The sequence below is a fragment of the Rattus norvegicus genome, chromosome 10, assembly GCF_021556685.1.
Source record: "Rattus norvegicus strain SHRSP/BbbUtx chromosome 10, alternate assembly SHRSP_T2T, whole genome shotgun sequence".
In the NCBI taxonomy this organism is placed as follows: Eukaryota; Metazoa; Chordata; class Mammalia; order Rodentia; family Muridae; genus Rattus; species Rattus norvegicus.
Window position 1 is genome coordinate 70,530,401 of NC_141543.1, and position 19,431 is coordinate 70,549,831.

The 19,431-nt window shown below is 51.0% G+C and overlaps 1 protein-coding gene across 5 annotated transcripts in view; it reads left to right on the forward strand.

Annotated features, from left to right (window-relative positions):
* Rab11fip4 (RAB11 family interacting protein 4) overlaps positions 1–19,431 on the forward strand; it is a 109,576-nt gene that overhangs the window by 62,206 nt on the left and 27,939 nt on the right. For 2 of the 5 annotated variants that reach the window (XM_087572015.1, XM_087572016.1), the window contains exon 1: positions 9,727–9,872. In XM_087572015.1, coding sequence (XP_087428141.1) covers positions 9,843–9,872 — 30 coding nt within the window. In that variant the 5' untranslated portion in view covers positions 9,727–9,842. 5 annotated transcript variants of the gene reach the window in all.

Here is a 19,431-nt window from a genome sequence, read left to right on the forward strand (position 1 = left end):
AGAAACCCTGTCTCAGAAAACAGCAAAAAACCCATAGGAAACGATCACTTCGTGTGGTCCAGGTTCTATGGGATAGAGGGGGTCTCCTCAGATCTGTTCTGGGAAAAAGGTGTTGGGTCTTGAAGGAGGCCTCTTTGACGCTCAGCTGTCTCTCTTTGCTGTGTGTCTCAGGGCTGGGCATTGAATGCCTGCTGCACTCAGGAAGTAGAGACAGGGGTTTGTCACAGGTTTGCCACTAGCTTGGGTTACACAGCAAAGACCAAACAGATATATGTGTGTCTTAGGGATTCTTCAAAAGGCTCTGCTAACCCACACTCAGGCGGACCCTCTGCTCTTCATGGCCACTGTATGCACACACGTAAGAAGTCAAAGACTACCAGGGACATGGACCTTGTCCTCAGGAATTGCAGCCTGGTAGGGACCTAAATAAGGCCAACATCCGGCGTGCTCCTCACGGCAGCAGATCTTATGCTGAGGCGTAGGGTACTCGTTACCTGGAGGTCACACTGTGGCAGAGTTTTACAGGGTAAACGGACTTCCCAATAGCCAGAAGCGACCACACGTTTGATAATAAAGCAGTTTTCCAGTTTGCTCCCAGTTGCCTCAACTAAGCTCTGTGATTGTGAGTGAGCCATTTTTTTTTTCTTTTGGACACTGTCATCTCTTTAGGGACAATTCATCCCCCACCCACCCCCCTCTGTTCTGGAAAACTGGGGATTGAATCCAGAGCCTTGCACATGCTAGGAAGTACTCAGTCCTGAGCTACACTCCAGCCCTTTGAGGCTCTTAGTGAGGGGACGTTACACTTGTTTGCCCTGGGCCATTGTACAGCTGAGCCAGGCCTGGAGACTGGAGACTCACGCTTCCCAGACCTAACACCCCATGGTGGTGGCTGCACGGAGAGGGTGAGGAGCCACGTGCCCAGCCCTGGCCCTGTGGTGGTTGTGATGATGAAAGGCAGGGATCTTGAAAGTGGAGCCTGAGGTATAGAAGCCTGGCCTCTGCCAACACTGAACTGAGGGGAAAGGGGCTGGCGACAGCCCCTGATGCTGGCAGAGTTATAGCTTTCGGGTAGCAAGCAGGTCGACAGTGACCATTTCCAGATGCAAAAATCAATCGTTGGTAAGTCTTCACACCCTAGAGCCTCCCTTCCCCTCCCCTCCCCTTGCCCTTCCCCCTTCCCTTCCCTTCCTTCCCCTTCCCTTCCCCTCCCCCTCCTTTTATGTGCTGTTTTTGCTGTTACTCTTTTTGAGATGGGGTCTTACACTGTAGCCCCAGCACTCAGTGTAGCCCCGGCTAGCCACCGTCATTTTCTTCAGAGCCCGTGCTCGCTTTATCAGCTGACTACCCTGATACAGTGCCAGTTCCACAGCATCCAGCCAAGACTCGTACTGCTCACAGCTGTACCCATAAGACCCACAACATCGTCTGGCATGTAGCAGGTCTTCACCCATTAGGAAGGAGCACAGGAGCAAACGGTGCCCTTGCCCATGACCATGTGGTCATACCCATTGCCCGCAGTGAGCCCAAAGCAGGGCAGCCGTCAAGGCTTTCCTCCTCACCTGCATAGTGGTTTAGCAAGCCACGCGGGTCAGGAACCACTGCCTTACCAGCCATTGTGAATGCTCTAGAAGTTGGCGGTGAATTTCTCTAGGTGGGGTGACCTATCCTGACGACCCGGTCTAGGGGAAAGTGAGAGATGCGGAGTCTGGGAAGAGAAGTATTTACACTGTCCTGGGTGCGGTGAGCAGTTACCTGATGTCACCAGGGGAAGGGAAAACAAGTTCCCTCGTAGTCCTCCCAATTCTGAATCAAAGGGAACCTTGTTCCCTTTCCTTCCCCAGACACCCCTTCTTGGGTGACTGCATGACTCAAAGATGTATGTCAAAGAGGAAGCTTGGCCTCTCTCACCATCGTCTCCTCCTGTCAGGTTTAAATGGCTAAGAAAACTCAGTCCTCCTGTGGGCTGGAGCTATAGGCTCAGGGTGGTGTGTGCGCCTTTAATCCCAACACTCAGGAGGCAGAGAAAGGCAGTCTCTCTCTCTCTCTCTCTCTCTCTCTCTCTCTCTCTCTCTCTCTCTGCACTAGGGGCTAACTTTGTCTCATCTACATATCAAGCTTCTAGGCTAGCTAGAATTACAAAGTGAACCCCTGTCTCAAAAGAAGGAGGAGGGGGAGGAGGGGGAAGGAGGAAGAAAGAAAATGGAGTTGCCTACCTAAGGACCTGGTACCACCCGATCTGCACAGGATCCAGCTGGGCATTAGGAAGGAGCTGGCCCGAGGCCCTGACGCTGCAGAGGACAGAGGCCTATTGCAGGATCCATTCCTGGTGTAGCACAGGGTGTGGGGTGGAGGAATCCTCGCCCATGCTGTCCAGCAGCAGCCTTTCAGGGGAGGCTTGTGGATCTGGGAAAGCCCATCAAGGATGGGAGCGGGAACAAGGAGAACTCCTGCTTCCCAGGAAGAAGAGATCGTACAGTCCCTGGCACAAACCTGCTAGAAAGGAAGGGCTCAGGCTCCCAAGGCTTCCCAGGTTTCCTGAGTTGCTGATTGGACATGACTTTCCTTTGGTGTGATAGGTCACTTGGGGTGGCTGCCACTTAGGCTCCTGCCTGCCCACTTGTACCTCTTTCCCTTTCCTGGGCCACTGTGCCATTGTGGTGCATCCATTGTGCTCTGAGACTAGAAGCTGAGACTTAAGTCCCAGCTGACACTTTCTAAGTGTTTGCTCTAGGAAACTCTGAAGAGAGGTGACAAAGGACAAGAGCATGTGGTACAGTCCCAGCAGGCTTTGCTGCACAGTGACATTACTGCACAGTGGCACTGTACTGAACAGGAGTCATGTCCAGGTTGTGCCTGTTGACAGCAGCAACCTGCTCATGTGGCCCAGTGTGACTGATATTGACATTTCTAGTTAATGACTGATGTCTATCATGGAGAGCGCTGGGCTGGGAGGAGGAGGAGGAAGCCTGGCTAAGATCCTGACTGTCACAGGTAAACTGGACAGACAGCAGGAAGGAGTGAAGCCATTCCTGACTTGGAGCTGCTTTTGGGTGTGGTTACGCTGGAGGAGAGGTTGTAAATGTGGCCCTCACATGGAAGGACCGTATGCTAAGTAGACAGAGGGAAACTCATGCTTTTCAATCTTAAGAAATGTTTTAGCCAGGTGTGGTGGCGCACGCCTTCGACCTCAGCATTTGAGAGGCAAAGTTTGAGGCCAGCCTGATCTACAGGACAGCCAGGGATATGTAGAGAGACTCTGTGTCAAAAAAAATATTTTTAACTTTTTTTTAAAGATGTACTTATTTATTATATATAAGTACACTGTTGCTGTCTTCAGACACACCAGAAGAGGGCATCAGATCCCATTACAGATGGTTGTGAGCCACCATGTGGTTGGTGGGATTTGAACTCAGGACCTCTGGATGAGGAGTCAGTGCTCTTAACCGCTGAGCCATCTCTCCAGACCATTTTTTAACTTTTATTACACTTATTTAGTATGTGTGGAGATCAGAGAGCAGTTTTTTTGGAGACCATCTTGTATGATCCAAGGATTGAACTCAGGTCATCAGGCTTAGTGGCAACTGACAAGTGACTCCACTAGATGAGCTATTTTGCTGGTCATTTGTTTATTTTTTGTTATCTCTGTAAGTGGTGCATGATGCTGGCTGGCTTGCAGAAGTCAGAGGCAACTTAGCGAACTGTTTTATTTATTTGGTTTTTCCAGCTAAGGTTTCTCCGTGTAGCCCTGGCTGTCTTAGGCATCTCTCTGTAGACCAGGCTGGCCTCAAACTCACAGAGATCCGCCTGCCTCTGCCTCCTGTGTACTGGGATCAAAGTTGTGCACCACTATCGCCTGGCATTTTATTTTAAAGTATGTGTATATGTGTGCATATGTATATGTATATGTATGTGTGTGTATATGTGTGCATGTATATGTATGCATATGTGTGTGCGTGTGTATGTGTGTATGTGTAGGTGAGCACAGATGCCTTCAGAGTTTAGAAGAGGACATCAGATCCCGTGGATCTGGAGTTACTGATAGTTGTAAACTTTCTGATGTAGGTGCTGGGAACTGAACTATGGTCTTTTTTTTTTTTTTCTCCATCTTTATTAAATTGGGTATTTCTTATTTACATTTCAATTGTTATTATCTTTCCCGGTTTCCAGGCCAACGTCCCCCTAACTCCTCCCCCTTCCCTTCTATATGGGTGTTCCCCTCCCCATCCTCCCCCTATTACTGCCCTCCCCCCAACAATCCTGTTCACTGGGGGTTCAGTCTTGGCAGGACCAAGGGCTTCCCCTTCCACTAGCTCTTACTAGGCTATTCATTGCTACCTATGCGGATGGAGCCCAGGGTCAGTCCATGTATAGTCTTTGGGTAGTGGCTTAGTCCCTGGAAGCTCTGGTTGGTTGGCATTGTTGTTCATATGGGGTCTCAAGCCCCTTCAAGCTCTTTCAGTCCTTTCTCTGTTTCCTTTACCAGGGGTCCCATTCTCAGTTCAGTGGTTTACTGTTGGCATTCGCTTATATATTTGCCATATTGTGGCTGTGTCTCTCAGGAAAGATCTATATCCAGTTCTTGTAGCCTGCACTTCTTTGCTTCATCCATCTTGTCTAGTTTGGTGACTGTATATGTATGGGCCACATGTGGGGCAGGCTCTGAATGGGCTGAACTAGGGTATTGTAAGGAGTTGTATGCACTCTTAACCACGGAGCCTCTCTCTCTCTCTCATCAGTTTTTGTCTTAGGAGGTTTTGTCTCAGGCAGGGTCTCCACAGAATCCAAGGGATATTCAAAGAACCCAGATTGAGATCCCCTCTGGGGCCAGACTTAGGTGGTGGTTTTCTATTCAGTGTTGGCCCTCAGGTGTTCTTTGTCTGTTCACTCAGCTAAGGTTGGTAAGCATTAGCTGCTTGGGTAATGCTAACACTGAGTAATGCGCCCCTTTCCTGCATCCAGCGCTGGGCGAGCCACTGGGTGCTGGCAGTGGGAGGAAACATCATTATAGGTCAGGAGGGTGTGCTTACCTAAGAACTGACCGTTCCCACCTACACCACACAAATGACCATGCGGTTTTGGAGGGCAGGAGTCTTGCTTGCTGACACTTTTCTCTGTCAGCTTCAACCAACTCTGGCATCTGACTTCATGGGACGGTGGTGTACCCACACCCACAGGAAAGTCAGTCCCCATGACAGAAAGAATCGATCTTTCAGAGTGGCCAGACCATCTGAAAGTTATTCTTGGATACATTCTCTGTAAGAGGGTTTGTTTTGAATGTTGTTCTTTTCTCCTCAAAAAGCAAATCAGATCCCTTAGGAGACTCAAGCCACTGGGCTAGCAAGGTAAAACCAAGAACTAACTCCCTGCTACTCCCTGCCCCCACCCATCTTCCATCCAACAGAGCAGGAAGGAGACCAGGGCTCTACAGGCAGGTAGCCTCAGGCCCTGCTTAATAGACAAAGTCTGAGTGGTTTTGAGAGTAGTCCCAGTTATCTCTGAGCCTGGGAGGGGGGATGTCCTCCTACGTATAACAGTACAGGAGCTGTTTACCCATAGTTTTCTACCTAAATGTGGTTTGATGGGTTTGTTGTCACAGTTTGTAAAACACAGCCACACCTAAGGGACCAAGGAATGCTAACTAAAGACACCTGATGTCCCCAATCTCAAGGGCAGGGGCAGAACTATACTTCCTGTTAGCTCACTCTTGGGTACTTTCTCATTACAGATGGTTGTGAGCCACCATGTGGTTGCTGGGATTTGAACTCAGGACCTCTGGAAGAGTAGTCAGTGCTCTTAACCGCTGAGCCATCTCTCCAGCCCGGCTACTTTCTCTGTATGGTTCTAAGTATCGAACCCAGGGCTTTGGGTTTGCTAGACAAGATGTCTTCCAGTAGTGCCACATCCCCAGCAATTTTCTGCTAACTCATTCAACCTTCATTTGAGACAGTCTCATGGTGCAACCTTGGCTGGCCTAGAATTCCTACATAAACCAGACTGGCCTTGAACTCCCAGAGACCACGATCTTCTGAGTCAAGAGTGCTGGGATTAAAGGCACGCACCACTATACCAAGCTTTATTGCTGTTTTGCAACAATATTATGTAGCACAGGCTAGACTCAATGTAGCTGAGGCTCTGCCCCCATCTTCCAAGAATTGGGGGATAGGCATCTGCCTCCACACATTTTAGGTGTTTTGCTGTTGCTGTGGGTTGTTTTGCTATAGTTTTCTTTGTTTTCTGATTTAGGGTACAGGGTAGCCTCAACTGGCTTTACACTCCCTATCTAGCTGAGGATGGCCTTGAACTCTTTATCCTCCTGCCTCTACCGCCCAAGTGGTGGGCTTACACAAAGCTTCACAGCCTTTACCCCCATTTGAACCAGGGCCACAGAGGTTTGCCCTTAACTCTCGGGTCCCCACATGTTGTTCAGTCCTTAAAGCAACTCAATCCAGTCAGCACCTCCACCTCGACATCGTTGGCTCCCCTGAACCCAGCTGGTAGGTGGCAGGCCTCTCCTGGACATAGGGGAAGATTCTCCCACAAGCCCTTCCATTCCTTCCTGCTCTCCACTCAACCCCTTGCATAAAGATAGTGTTTGCACAGTGTGGATAGGGCTCTGCATGAGGAGCCGACCTCTCTGCAGGAGCAGAATTGTTCTTTAATCGGAAGAATCAGGGAGTGCAGTGGAAACTCTGCACCAGGGTGTAGGGGGCTTGGGCCTTATAGGGCAGAGAAGGGAATTCTAGAGTGGGAAGATTCTTGTCCACAGACCTATTTTCCGCTTTCTCAAGGTCGCAAATGTTGGCAGAGGTCCTTATCACATTGGCATCTGTACCAGGAGTTCTCCTGGCAGGTTGACTCCTCCGGAGCCTCCCCACTTCTAACTGCCCGGGGAGAGTTGTTCAATCTTCCCGCAGAGTTTCTCAGGCTGTCTGAAGCTTTCTCGGTATTAACCCTTCACATAGTTTAGTTATGACTTCTATTTACTGAGTGCCTGCTTTCTCTCAGACTCCGTGCTAAGAGTGTGTGTGTGTGTGTGTGTGTGTGTGTGTGTGTGTGTGTGTGTGTTTTATTCTGTTCCCAACATTTTTAAATGTTCCCATAATTTAATTCCCAATGATTAAGATGGCCAGGTGTGGTGGTGGTGCACACCTTTAATCTCAGCGTTATGGAGGCAGAGGCGGGTGGATAGCCGAGTTCAAAGCCAGCCTGGTCTACACAGAGAAACTGTGTCTTGAAAAGAATTCTTTTAAATCACAGGTCTAGTCTAAAATGCCAACCACTGTTCTTTTGACTGTGTAGGTGGATTAAAGTTGTAGGGTCTTTTAGCCATGGCCCTTGGTTCTGAGGCCTGACGCTGAGTTAGACAGCTGGCGAGAGCTGGGGTAAAGGGAGCTGTTGTAGGAATGCTGCACTCTGACAAGCACAGCTCTGCACAGGTACTGCGCTGTTTCACCCGAACCTCACACCTGAAAGAGGAAGTGTCTTATTTCTATTTTATAGAGGAAGAAACTGAGGCCCCAGCACATTGGGCAACTTCCTGGTGGCAAACAGAGGCCGTAGCAATGTGCAATGAGTCTGAGCAGGCCCATCACTGTGCCTCTTGGTGATTTTTCTTGGGAAAAGGTCTCACTTTGTAGCACAGACTGTCCTCAAACTCATAGCAATCCCCTGGCCTCTGACTCTGTTGGGGTTACCGGCATAAACTACCATATCCAATTCAATTTGGCTTTTAGGATAATAACCTAACCCACTTCCTGTGAGAAAAGTAAAAAGGGCCCCACTGCCCCCACCCACTCTCTAGAGTTCTTAACCATGTCATCTGAGGGGGAAAATCAGGAAAAAAGTGCTTAACTAGTGCATTTTAAAAGCCGTGGCTGGGTTCCGTGGCTCAGGGTGAGCTGGGGAGTGGGGGGTGCTGCCAGGTCTCACTTTTGAATGACTGCAGATTCCTGGAAGGCATGACTTCCTCAAGTCTTGCTTCCTGGAAGTAGTTCAGAATATGGACCTTGGAACCAATGAAGAGAAACCAAGATAGATCACCTGGACCTAGCCACGCCAAAACCACTGGAGACCCCCCGAGCTCAGGTCTCAGAGCCAAGCAGCCAAGAGTCTCACCTTTGCCTGGGGCTTAACATGTGCTCACCATGAGAGGGTACACAGCCACCAAGGGAGACGGCCTGTAGTGTCCCCTTCTGACAAACTGAGTCTCAAAACTTATGGAAATTCCTAGGTCAAGTAGCTGACAAACAGGACTCAACCCCAGGTCTGCTGCCCCCCAAAGCCAAGAGACAGTTCATTGACCCTGAATATCTAGGGTGGAGTCTGGACTGAGACAGTGTGAGAAACTGTCTGTGGCATCTGTACACAGTTCCAAAGGTCGTGTAGAAACTACAAGACACAAGTTCAGAGAAAGCTTTGCAAGATGGAATTCCCCACTCTCACAGACCTAACTTGAGACCTAAGGCTGTCTATGCAAAGCCCACTCTAGTGGGCTTTGGCCAGTGGGAATTTATTGCTCACACACAGTGGGTGAGAAAGAAGTTAAGAGAAAAGGGCCAGAGCAGTAATTCTCAACCTTCTTGATATTGTGACCCTTTAACAGAGTTCATCATGCTGTGGTGACCTCCAACTGTAACATTATTTTCATTACTACTTCCTAATATAATTTTGCTACTGTTGTGAATTGTAATATAAGTATCTGATATGTGACCCCTGTGAAAGGGTCATTCAACTCCAAAGGGGTTGCAGCTCAGAGGTTGAGAAATGCTGAGCTAGAGAGCAGCAGGTGTGTGTCTGAGTGAGTGTTGAGTATGTGTGTGTGTGTATGTGTGTGTGTCTCTGTGTGAGTGTCTGTGTGTGTGTGAGAGTGTCTATGTATGAGCGAGTGTGTGACTGTGTGAATGAGTGTGTGTGTGTGTGTGTGTGTGTGTGTGTGAAGCCACCTTGCCAATCCTAACCATACCCAAGTGCTTGTGTCACTTTGTAGAGTATAAAGAAGGTGGCTTGAGGCTGGTCAGGAGGGTAATCGGGGTGGTCAGGAAGGTAATCAGGCTTTCCTCCAGTTATGTAAAGCACTACTGACTTGAAGGGAAACAGGCCCTAACATTTGCTATCTTGTTTGAATTCTTTCTTGTATACTTGCCACTTCTATCTTGGAACTGGGCTAGCTGTGGATAGCTTTGCTTGGTATGAAGAAAAAAAAAGTTGTGGGTAGGACTCCAAAACAGACTTCAGCTGGTGGTGGGTTGCGGCAGGCTTTTAATTCACGAGTTTGAGCCGGACAGTGCTGCCCGAATCTCGCAGCAATGAGATTAAGTTTGAGTAGTGACATCAAACAAGGACATGGCACTGTGGGGCCGGAGAGTTAAGTCTAAACTCTGGTCTTTGATCTGTGGCAGTAACTGCGCGCTCAGACAAGCTCCACCCACCGAGGCGCCGACCGTGTGGCCATTGGCGGCCACCGCCTCCGCCACCTGCCCCTTACCTTGAGTGGGCGGGGCTACCTGGGCCCCGCCCCCGCGGCTCGGGTTCCCAGGCCGCTAAGCCTCAGGACCCGCCCCCTGTGCGAGGCCCTGCCGCCTGAGCCCCGGGAGCCCGGGCGCCTCGTGATGTCACGGCAGCTTTGATACAGAGAGCCCCTTCGGCCCACGCGGGTCTCCCGGCAACGGGTACGGGCGGGGGCGGGACCGGCGGCTTCAACTGGTGCGGAGCAGCGCGCCTCCCGGATTGTTTTCTGTGCACGGTGCTGGCTAGGTCCCCGCACGCCCCGCCCGACCCGACTCGACCAGCGGCCGGCTTCTTGTTCATCTGCAGCGGCTGGACCTGCTGCCGGTCGGGGGATGCGCTCCCCGCCGGCTCCCGGATGCCAGGTAAGCGGCAGCCGCGGGACGCACTTAGCCTGGGCTCGGGAGTGGGAAGTTCGCGGATTCGCTTTCACCCTCCCGGTGCTGGCCAGGGAGATCGGAGTATCTTTGCAAAACCACTGACCCCTCTGCCTGCTCCGGGCCCTCGGCCGGCGCCCAGGTGCGAGCGTGAGCCAAACCAGCTTGGTGCTTGAGGAGGGTGGCCGAGATCCCTGTGGCGCTGTTCCAGAAGTGTTTTAGGGGGATCTGGTGGGGCTCGTAAGGGAGCTTGTCAGCCCCCATCAGTGCCCTGCTCTTGGCTGGGCTGCTTCTCTAGGAAGCTATAAGTGGCGAAGTTTTTTCCGTAGGTGATGGCGACTGCATGAAGCCCAGTTTCCTGCTGCTCCCCTCTCCCGGGGTATCTGAGGGGTCAGAAGACAGAACCAGCCTAGTGTAGGGATTTGAGACAGGACCTGCTTCCTCTTAGCAAGATGCTGCTATGGGTGGAGGTGCACACAGGCTACTAGCATAAGTCCTTGAGTCCTGTAAGAGCTCACAGTCCACCTCAATGTAAGTTGTTGACATAGTTGCTTCTTTGCTGTGACAAGTGTCTCCCAGGGCCTAACATCGCAGCCTCTGTAAACCTGGTACCAATAACAGCCCTAGATTCCATTCTGTACCCACCTCCTACTTCTGATCCTGCTTTCCCCCAAAAGAGCTAGAAATGATTCGTTGCTGGACTCTGAAGGATTCACTAGTTTTCACTGACTGATTTGTAGCACTCTACCCCTCACCCCCTAAAATTAGCAGAGGGGTCAGAGGGTCTGCTTTGTGCTTGGTGCTCTATTCCTTTTGGATTGGGCCCCTCTTTGCACTGGTTCCTGATGCTCTCTAAACCTCTGCCTCCCTTCTCAGGGCAAGAGGCAGGTGATAATTGCTTGGGTTCCCACATTCCCTGGGGCAATTTCCAGGCACCTTCCCTGGTGAAAGATGGTGTCTGTTATTGCTAGGGAAAGGAGGCTTTGGTGGGGAGGGTTTTACAACTCAAAAGACCTCTCCTTCTCCACCCATCTTCACTCGCTGAGATCTCATGTTTCAGCCCCAGCTTCTGGTATTGTGGCACTGACCCAGACTTTAACCTGCTTAGCGGACTCTCACAAGAGGCAGGGTTAAATACCCAGGGAACTTTATATGTGGGACACATCCTTGCCCTCCAGAGGACCTTGAGTTCTGGGGTATAATCTGATACCACCCAGCTACCTTGAATGCCTGGGTCAGTTCGAGTTGGTTCTTTGAGGTCAATGGCCTATAGACGCGGGGGGCGGGGGGGGGGGGAGCTGGTGAAGAATGTGTGGCTGGGGCCTGCAGGCAGCAAGCGTTGGCTGCCTGGTGGAAACCATTTAAGACGTTGGGCTCTGGGTGTAGGTGTGGGGATCGGAGTGAATGGTAAGGCAAACCTGAGAGATAAGACTGGGCTGCAGGGCAGGGATGGCTTACTGACCAGGCCAAGGTAAGCAAGCTGGAAGGTCTGACCTTTGCCCCAAGGGAGGTCTTACAGCACAGACTGCCTGGAGCCTATTCTCGGAAAGGGCTTTAGCCAGGGGGAGGAGGAAAAGCTGAAGTTAGAAGGACCACAATGGTTTGAGCTGTCCTTTCCGGGGCTCTACAGGGCAGCAGCATGGGTGCAGGAGGAGATTTCCTTCTGATTATCTGTCCCAGGGCTAAAGCGAGCCCTTGCTGTCCTGGAAGACCTTTTCTCTGGGGGCTGTCACAGCTCACTCACTTTCCTAACGGTGATGGCTGGGTGCCTTGATTTTAGGGGGCTGGATATTCTGGGTAGCCTGTTGTGCCTATGGTTTCTGCACAGTGAATCTTGCCTTGAGGGATTTTAGGATTTTGCCTCTGTACATTTATTTTAGGTGAGGGTCAGGAGGAACTGGAACAGGGGAGATTGCCTGTGAGAATTGCAGACGGACAGACAGCATCTCTCGGGTTGGAGTAGCCTGTACAGAAGGTTCCGACCCACCCTCTGGCCCAAGCTGTCTCCTGGCCCAGGGCTTGTGTGTTACATAGGAAGATTCATTGTCTGGTTCACCGTCTGGCATTGCGGGGTCTCGCGCCCAGGCCCGACCAGGTGTACGGGACCCTGGGGTGGTGCTCTGTTTTCTCTGGATCAGTTCTGCTAGCTCATGACTCAGTAAACTAGTTCTTCATAGTGTCAAACCTGAGCGAGACCCTTCTGGTGTCATTGCTAGAATAATGGGGGTCCTGCCCCAACCAACTGGGCGAATGAATGGTTTGCCCTGCCTGCCTGGTATCTCACTGTGACTGTCTTTCCTGGATGGTACCCACCTCCTCTATCAGGTGGCGTTTCAGAGCATAGTGCTTTCCCTGTTTCTGTAAGCTCTCATTGCCTGGCACAAGGCGAGTGCTGCTTCAGTCATTCATTGCACAGGAACTTAGGTATCTGATTTTTGCCAGCTTCTGTGCTCAGTGTTGGCGTGGCAGTGAGATGGGTGTGAGTCCTTGCTTCCTGGAGCTATATTACTGGAACGAGGCACAATAGCCAGAAGTTAGACATCCAGTAAGATGGGCTGGAAAACAGGCAGGGAGGAAGCACAGAGGGGTGCCGGGTTTTAACTAGTGGCAAGAGAAGTCCATGCTGAGAAGGGACACCTTGATAGAAGAATAACAGGCGGCAGGAACAGCAACTGTAAGGTCCCAGAGGTGGGCCCTGTGTCTAGTACGATGTATCTAGCAGGACTGCAGGGTTTAGCTGTACATGGAGACAGACCAAGGGATAAGCTCGGAGAGACCGAGGAAGCCTGCTGCTCTCAGACGCCGGGGAGTAGGGTGAGAGCAGCCGCAGCTTTGAGGCTGCGAATCTGCCTTAGTTGCTCCTCATGGCTCTGCCATCTTGTGGGCCTGGGAGTTGAAGGGTAAGTGGCATCTCTCAGGGAAGAGATATCTGTGTGACTGAGTTCGCTCTCAGCTTCCTGCCCTCAACCTGGGACTGGTCAGATAAGCCTGTCCACGTGACTGCGTGGGTGCAGATCATGTGTTCTCCACCACAGAACTGGAACTAGTAGAAGCCTTGCCGGTAACACTCTGGTAGCTGTGTCTTAGCGTTATGCTTGGAGCCTGTCTCTTGTTCATACTGGTCAGCTCCTGTCAGGTGGGGCAAGATGGGTTATAGGACCCACTATGTAGCCCACAGGCTCACTGGCTTCTTGGCTCTGTCTCCGTCTGTCTGCAGATCCCCTTTGGCCTCAGGTGGCTAGATGTCCCTCCACCTGTCTGCTGTCAGCACTTGGCCTCTTAAGGATCCCGAAATTGCTTTCACATACCTGGATAGCATCTTTGGGGTTCATCTCTATCTGGGGTTCAAAGTGTGTGTTTTAGACACCTCTCCCCATCCACTGTCCCAGTATGGTTTGTGACCAAGAGGTAGGGTGCCATTGAGTTCCCAGTGGCCGGAATGAATTAGTGGCTTTTTCTCCTGGGCAAGACTGTTGGCAGATTTCAGCTTGACCTCATTTCAAAGCAGCATTGCTCCAGAGGCTACAATGGGCAGCGGGTTGTGGAAAGTCTGCCCTCCAAAGTCTGGGCTTTGAGGTCTCATTTTCTCCTGCCAGGTGTCTGACTGTGCACGGCAGTCCTTACTTGGGCGCCTAGGGCCTTATCCAACTACCGTTAATTAAATGGAATTTAGCATTGGCCAGTTCACATGGGCCCACTATAACTGATGGACCTTACTCAGGCTCCTACAAAGTCTGATTCTTAGGGAGCTGGAACACGTTTTCTCAGAACTTTCATGGGTACTTGAGGAGCCTGTTGATCCCTTCCTTGATTTTACAGTGACCTGGGATGGAGATGATCAGCAAAAGCAACAGCCAGGGGTGTGTATATCCTGGAAAAATTGGCTGAGGGGCCAGAGCCATAGTTGTCCAGGTGACCTCCAGTCTCGCCTTGCCCAGCAGTGGGTTCTAGTAATGGCAGCGTGTTGAGTCCTGCTACTCGGCTTCCTTTAACAAAGAGTAAGGAGGATCTCCCTTGGTCAGAGTTTTTTTTTTTTTTTTTTTGGTTCTTTTTTTCGGAGCTGGGGACCGAACCCAGGGCCTTGCGCTTCCTAGGTAAGCGCTCTACCACTGAGCTAAATCCCCAGCCCCTCTTGGTCAGAGTTTTAAGTGATTCAACTGGCTTTGTCTTCCCAGGCAAATGAGTTCTTTCCCAACCATGTTAACATTATTTAAACGGAAACAGAGATCTGACAGTTATTAAGATCTGTGTTTTTGCCTGTGGGATCCTTATCTTTCTGCTATTTTAAGTGTGTGTGTGTGTGTGTGTGTGTGTGTGTGTGTGTGTGTGTGTGTGTGTGTGTGAATGCAGGTGCCCTTAGAGTCATCTTGTGTCCCTTGAGTTATAGGCAGTTATGAGCCACCTGATGTGGGTGGTGCTGGGAAACAAACATGGCTTCTTTTAATTACTGAGCCATCTCTCCAGCCTCTGAATATTTTTTTAGTGTGTGTGCGTGTGTCTGTGAGAGAGTGTGTGTGAGTGTGTGTGTGTATGTGTGAGTGTGTGAGTGTGTGAGTGTGTGTGTGTGTGTGTGTGTACTCAGATGCACCTGAGTGAAAGTGCTGGTAGAGGCCAGAGGAGTCAGATCTCTGCTGAAGCTCGTAGGCAGCTGAGAGCTGCTCACACCAGTACGAGCGTTCCAAGCTCAGGTCCTCTAGAAGAGCAAACTCACCCCCCGAACCTCTGAGCCACCTCTCTAGCACCCCTGCCTCTTTAAAAATAAAAACCAGGAAATAAAATCCAAAAAAAGTAGGGTCTCACTGTGTAGCCCTTTAGGGCCTGGCAATCAATGTGTGAACTAGGCTGGTATGGAACTCACAGACATCCTCCTGTCTCTGCCACCTCAGCTCTGGAATCATATACACACATAGATGTCATTATGCCTGGCTCAGTCTTTCTCTTTTAAGAGATTAGAAGAGGAAGGCCTAAACAGAACTAGGGTGTGGGAGGAGGCAAGGTGTTCTCTGGTCATCTTGATCCCCTAAACCCCCCATGTCCTACATGGTATCATAAAAAGAGAACCCATACTTCATAGCTCAGCTGGCTAGAGAGGAAAGGGGTTAGAGCCAAAGGCAGGGGTCTCTGTGTGTGTCTATGCATGTCTTCTTTCGGCTCCCAACTTAAGTCCCTGTGTTCAGATAGGAGAGTGTAAAAGTTGTTCCTTTGTTTCTGTTCACTGGTTTCCTCTGAAAGAAATGCCTGTGTCAACCACCAGCAAGTTCCTGTCCCTCACGCAACCAGGTCCTGGGACCTGTTTTCTTAGGGTAGAAAAATAGGTCTGGGAGCCTGAAAACATTTGAGTATAGACCTGGCTCTTGGCTCCACCACTCACTGCTTGAGGTAGACTGTTTAATTCTGTGCCTCAGTTTCCTCGTCTGCTGCACAAGAACAATAAGAGTGCTGCCTCCGGGGCATGCCTCCTGACCCCACAGAGGTCAAGCCTCAAGGGTGCTTGTAATAGCATTTCAAATGCTTCTGGTCTCCCCAGCTCTTTCTCAGGACTGATACACTCAGTCCCCAACAGAGCGGCTAGCAGGTATTGTCTTGATGAAATAGGAAGGGGGTGGGAGGTGGGGACTCCACTTCCTGAGGGTCTGTCTGTGTAAGAGAAGCAGGGTCCCTTCTCAGTGCTTGTATTTTTAAAGGAACCAGCTTGATCTCCAAACATCAGCCTCCAGGTCCAAGCGACTGGCACCTGCGTGGCAATCTGTGAATGGGATGCAAAGCACATTCTGAGGTGACAACCTTCTCCCTAGGGACTCGGTGGGGCTGCACTTGGCCTTTGCACTCTGGAGCTGTGCATTTTGCACAGCTCCGCCCCCTGGCTCCCATCACCGCGCTCTACAAGATTAGCAACCTCCTGTTCTACCAGACCACCCATCTTTCTAGCTGTGACCTGCCTGTGCCTGCACCTGTGCCCAGGGAAAGGCTCACTTGGAGCAGTGCCGAATCTGCCCAGCGGCCCACAGTCCGCCTTATTAAAGTGCTGTGGCTTCCTCTAGCTGCTGAGGCCAGAGGAGGGCTGGAGAGGGGCCAGACTGAAGGGTGCAGGCTGTACAGCCACTGGCCACATTAGGTGGCTGTCCTTGGTAGTCTTCCAGGGAGCCAGATGTACCTGCTTGTCCAGCTTGGCCGCTTTGAGCTCTGCAGATCCGCTGAAGTGTGGCCAGACAGCCTAACTTGGCTGTACAGTGAGTGGTGGTCAGAGCAGCTCTGCCTGGCATCGGGAGGTAATAACCTTGAGATGGTGGCCTTGGGGCCCAGTGAGGGCCTCGTTTGCAGGGCAGTCCTGGCCAGCACATCTTTGTGTAGTTATCTGCGGAGTTGGTAGTTGTACCAATTAGCAAAAAGAGCTGGAAGGTTCTTTTTTTTTTTAAAGATTTATTTATTTATTACATATAGGTACACTGTAGCTGTCTTCAGACACACCAGAAAAGGGCATCAGATCCCATTACAGATGGCTGTGAGCCACCATGTGGTTGCTGGGATTTGAACTCAGGACCTCTGGAAGAGCAGTCAGTGCTCTTAACCGCTGAGCCATCTCTCCAGCCTGAGCTGGAAGGTTCTTACAGCAGCAAGAGGGGTGGGGAGACAGAATGTATATTTGTACATGTGTGCACTTGTGTGCACGCTCAGTACGCGCTCATGTATACAAGAACGGAGTCACTACTGTGGGCACACACAGGATAAGGAACCGACTGGATCCTCGTTTCTGTTTATGCTCTCCCCAGACCTTGAGACACCTTTTCCCTTTAGCTTGTTGACGTCTCCGACTGGTGTGTGTAATGCACTTGGTGTTATAACTTAGCTGACAGCACCTTTCCTTTCTTGGTGTACTTAAAATAACAGTGCATCTAAAACAGAGGCAGCTTGGATTTAATGAAACACAGAATCTAGGTAACCTCTGGAGAAATTATGTAATTTGCCCAGTTTCTGCAAAGCAGGGACAGAAGAGCCACCTGTAGAGGAACCAGAATTGATTGACAGTGTTATGTGGTTCAGATGGGCGAGCTTGTGATTGACAGTGTTATGTGGTTCGGATGGGCGAGCTTGTGTACTGGGCTCAGATCCCTGTGGGCTCTGCAGCTGTGTGGGTCTGGGAGAACAGAACAGCCACTCTGAGCCTCAGGTTCCTTCCCCACTACGTGGGACCAGGAACCCACAGCTGTCATGAGTGTGTGTGTGTGTGTGCGTGTGCGCGCAATCACCTTTCTCTGTTCCTTCCTCGGTTCACATACTCAGTTCACACACTCCTCTTCCCTAAAAGGAGATCAAGACCAGGGAGCTGTTACTGACCCCACTCCCACCCCAAGGCAGCGGCAGCAGATCGATGTGATAAGGGCCTCTTAACTAGTTAAAAATTAAATATATGTGTGTGTGTGTGTGGGTGCTTGGCCTCCATGCATGTCTGCACCACATGCATGTCTGATGCCTGCAGAGGCCAGAAGAGGGTGTTGAATCCTCTGACTAGAGTTACAGATAGTTGTTAACCACTTTGTGGGTGCTGGGAACTGATGGTCTTCTGGAAGATCACCACGTGCAAGCCCTTAACTGCCGAGCCATCTTTCTAGCCTCCTTGCCTAGTTTATAATCCTTGGACCTTCCCTCCTTCGTTTTCTCAGTGCCTGAGGGGTTTTTTTTTTTTCATACACTTTCCTTTAGTAACCTTCTTTCAAATCTGTCTCCACCGGAGTTTTCTGTGGCGGGAGGACAGGAGGATGACCCTTGGGTCTATGCTGTGGTTTCTACCCTTCCACCCAAACCCCAGTGCTGCTGACACTATTGGTTCCTGTCTGAACAGCCTGCATGTCTTAACTTCGGGTTCTCTGGTGCTCAGAGAGTTCTTCACTATGAGGTTGGATAGTCACCAAGAGTTTGGGGATTCCTCTAAGACCACCTCACTGAGCTGAATATCAGACCTGATCTTCAGGCTTTGGTCCTTACGGCTCTGCGAGTCTCTTGTCTGTCTCCTCTGAGAGCAGATGATACACATGGTAGGTGCTTAGCAGATGGCCCTTCTCACTTGGTTGTGACGATACCGTGCTTCTCCACCTGACAGAGCTCACGGAAGGGGCCATGGATGCTGCAGGCAGGGAGCAGTGGTAGAGTCCTGTGAGCAGTGTCCTGAGTTACCATTGTTTTGGGTGCTGGGCTGCAGCAGTCAGTGGGATGGAAGTGGAAAGGAGGATGAGTCCTGAACCTTCAAGGGCTCTGGTGGAGCATGTGGGTACTCTGAGGTGGGAGCAGGGTTTTTGGGCAGCGGGTCATGTTTGAGGCCTCGGCAGACAGGTCTTGGGAACATCTTGGTGATGTGGCTTTGCCAGGGGCTCAGTAGGAGCTGCCAGCTCACGGCAGGCTTTATGAGCAAATAGTGGCTTCAAACCATGTTTCCTCAGGTCTGCTCTCCATCCCTTCCTCGTCTTCTCTTAAGGTTCCGGTAGCTTCTAGCTGACATCTCCACCCTCTGTGCAGAGATTCACAGCCCTTCTCTCAGGAGAAGCACTAACCTGTGGGTGCAGCCTCAGAGGGTGGCCAGATAATAGGCAGCTGGTGCATGTCAGAGGAAGGGCTTGTGGAAGGGCCTAGCTGCTGGTCTGAGGAGCAGGCCCTAGCTACTGACATGCTCTTTGAAGGCTCCCAATGGTCTCCCCTGTGAATCTGTAGCCTTTTGAGCTCAGACTATAGCTGTACTCTGGTCCAGTGCTCTCTTACCTGCCCCTACACTAGCAGAGACCACAGGCCAGCCAGGAAGGACTAAGCAGACAGGAGGAATGCTGGAGCCCTGGCCTAGCTGGTACTTGTGATGAGGGAGGAATCCACTAGCTGTCCACCCTCCCTCCCATCAGCTTGCGTGTGTCTGCTCCAAACAGAGCCTCTCCAGCAGCTGTGGGTGAACGTTGGCACCTCACCGGGCCTTCCATGGCCTGAGGGGTTTTGTGGCAGAGGGTGGGGGGTCAGGTCCCCTTTTTTTCGGACTGTGTGTCACTTCACTGGGGACACTCCCCAACAGTGGCCGCTTGGGGAGTTCCACATCACTGCTCTTGAGATTCCACACAGAGGGCAGAGGGCTGGCCGCTGTTCCCAAGCCTGCACCTGAAATCTGTGCCCCTCCTGCCACCATGATAGAATATGGAGCTCCCAAAGCCAGCCAAAGAGTGCTGGGCCATGTGAATAATTAAGCCCTCACTTCAAACAGCCACATCTTTAAAAGCTATAATTTGTAGCCTGAAATAGCTGCCTGCTCCAGGAGCCAGGAGAGCCCTGTGCAGGCTTCAGTATAGTCTGTGTGGTTTCTTTGACAATAACACGTGAGTTGCCCTGGCCCACAGTTTCTTGGGAGAGCCTGAGGCACAGTGACTGATAGGAACAGAATCTTCCCAGGGTGCTTGGGGAGTAATTTCTTTGAGGACTCAAATCCAGTGTAGTGCTGAGCCTATAATCCCAGCACGTACGTGGGAGGCAGAGGCAGGCAGGTTTTTGTGAGTCCCAGGCCAGCCAAGGGTACGGA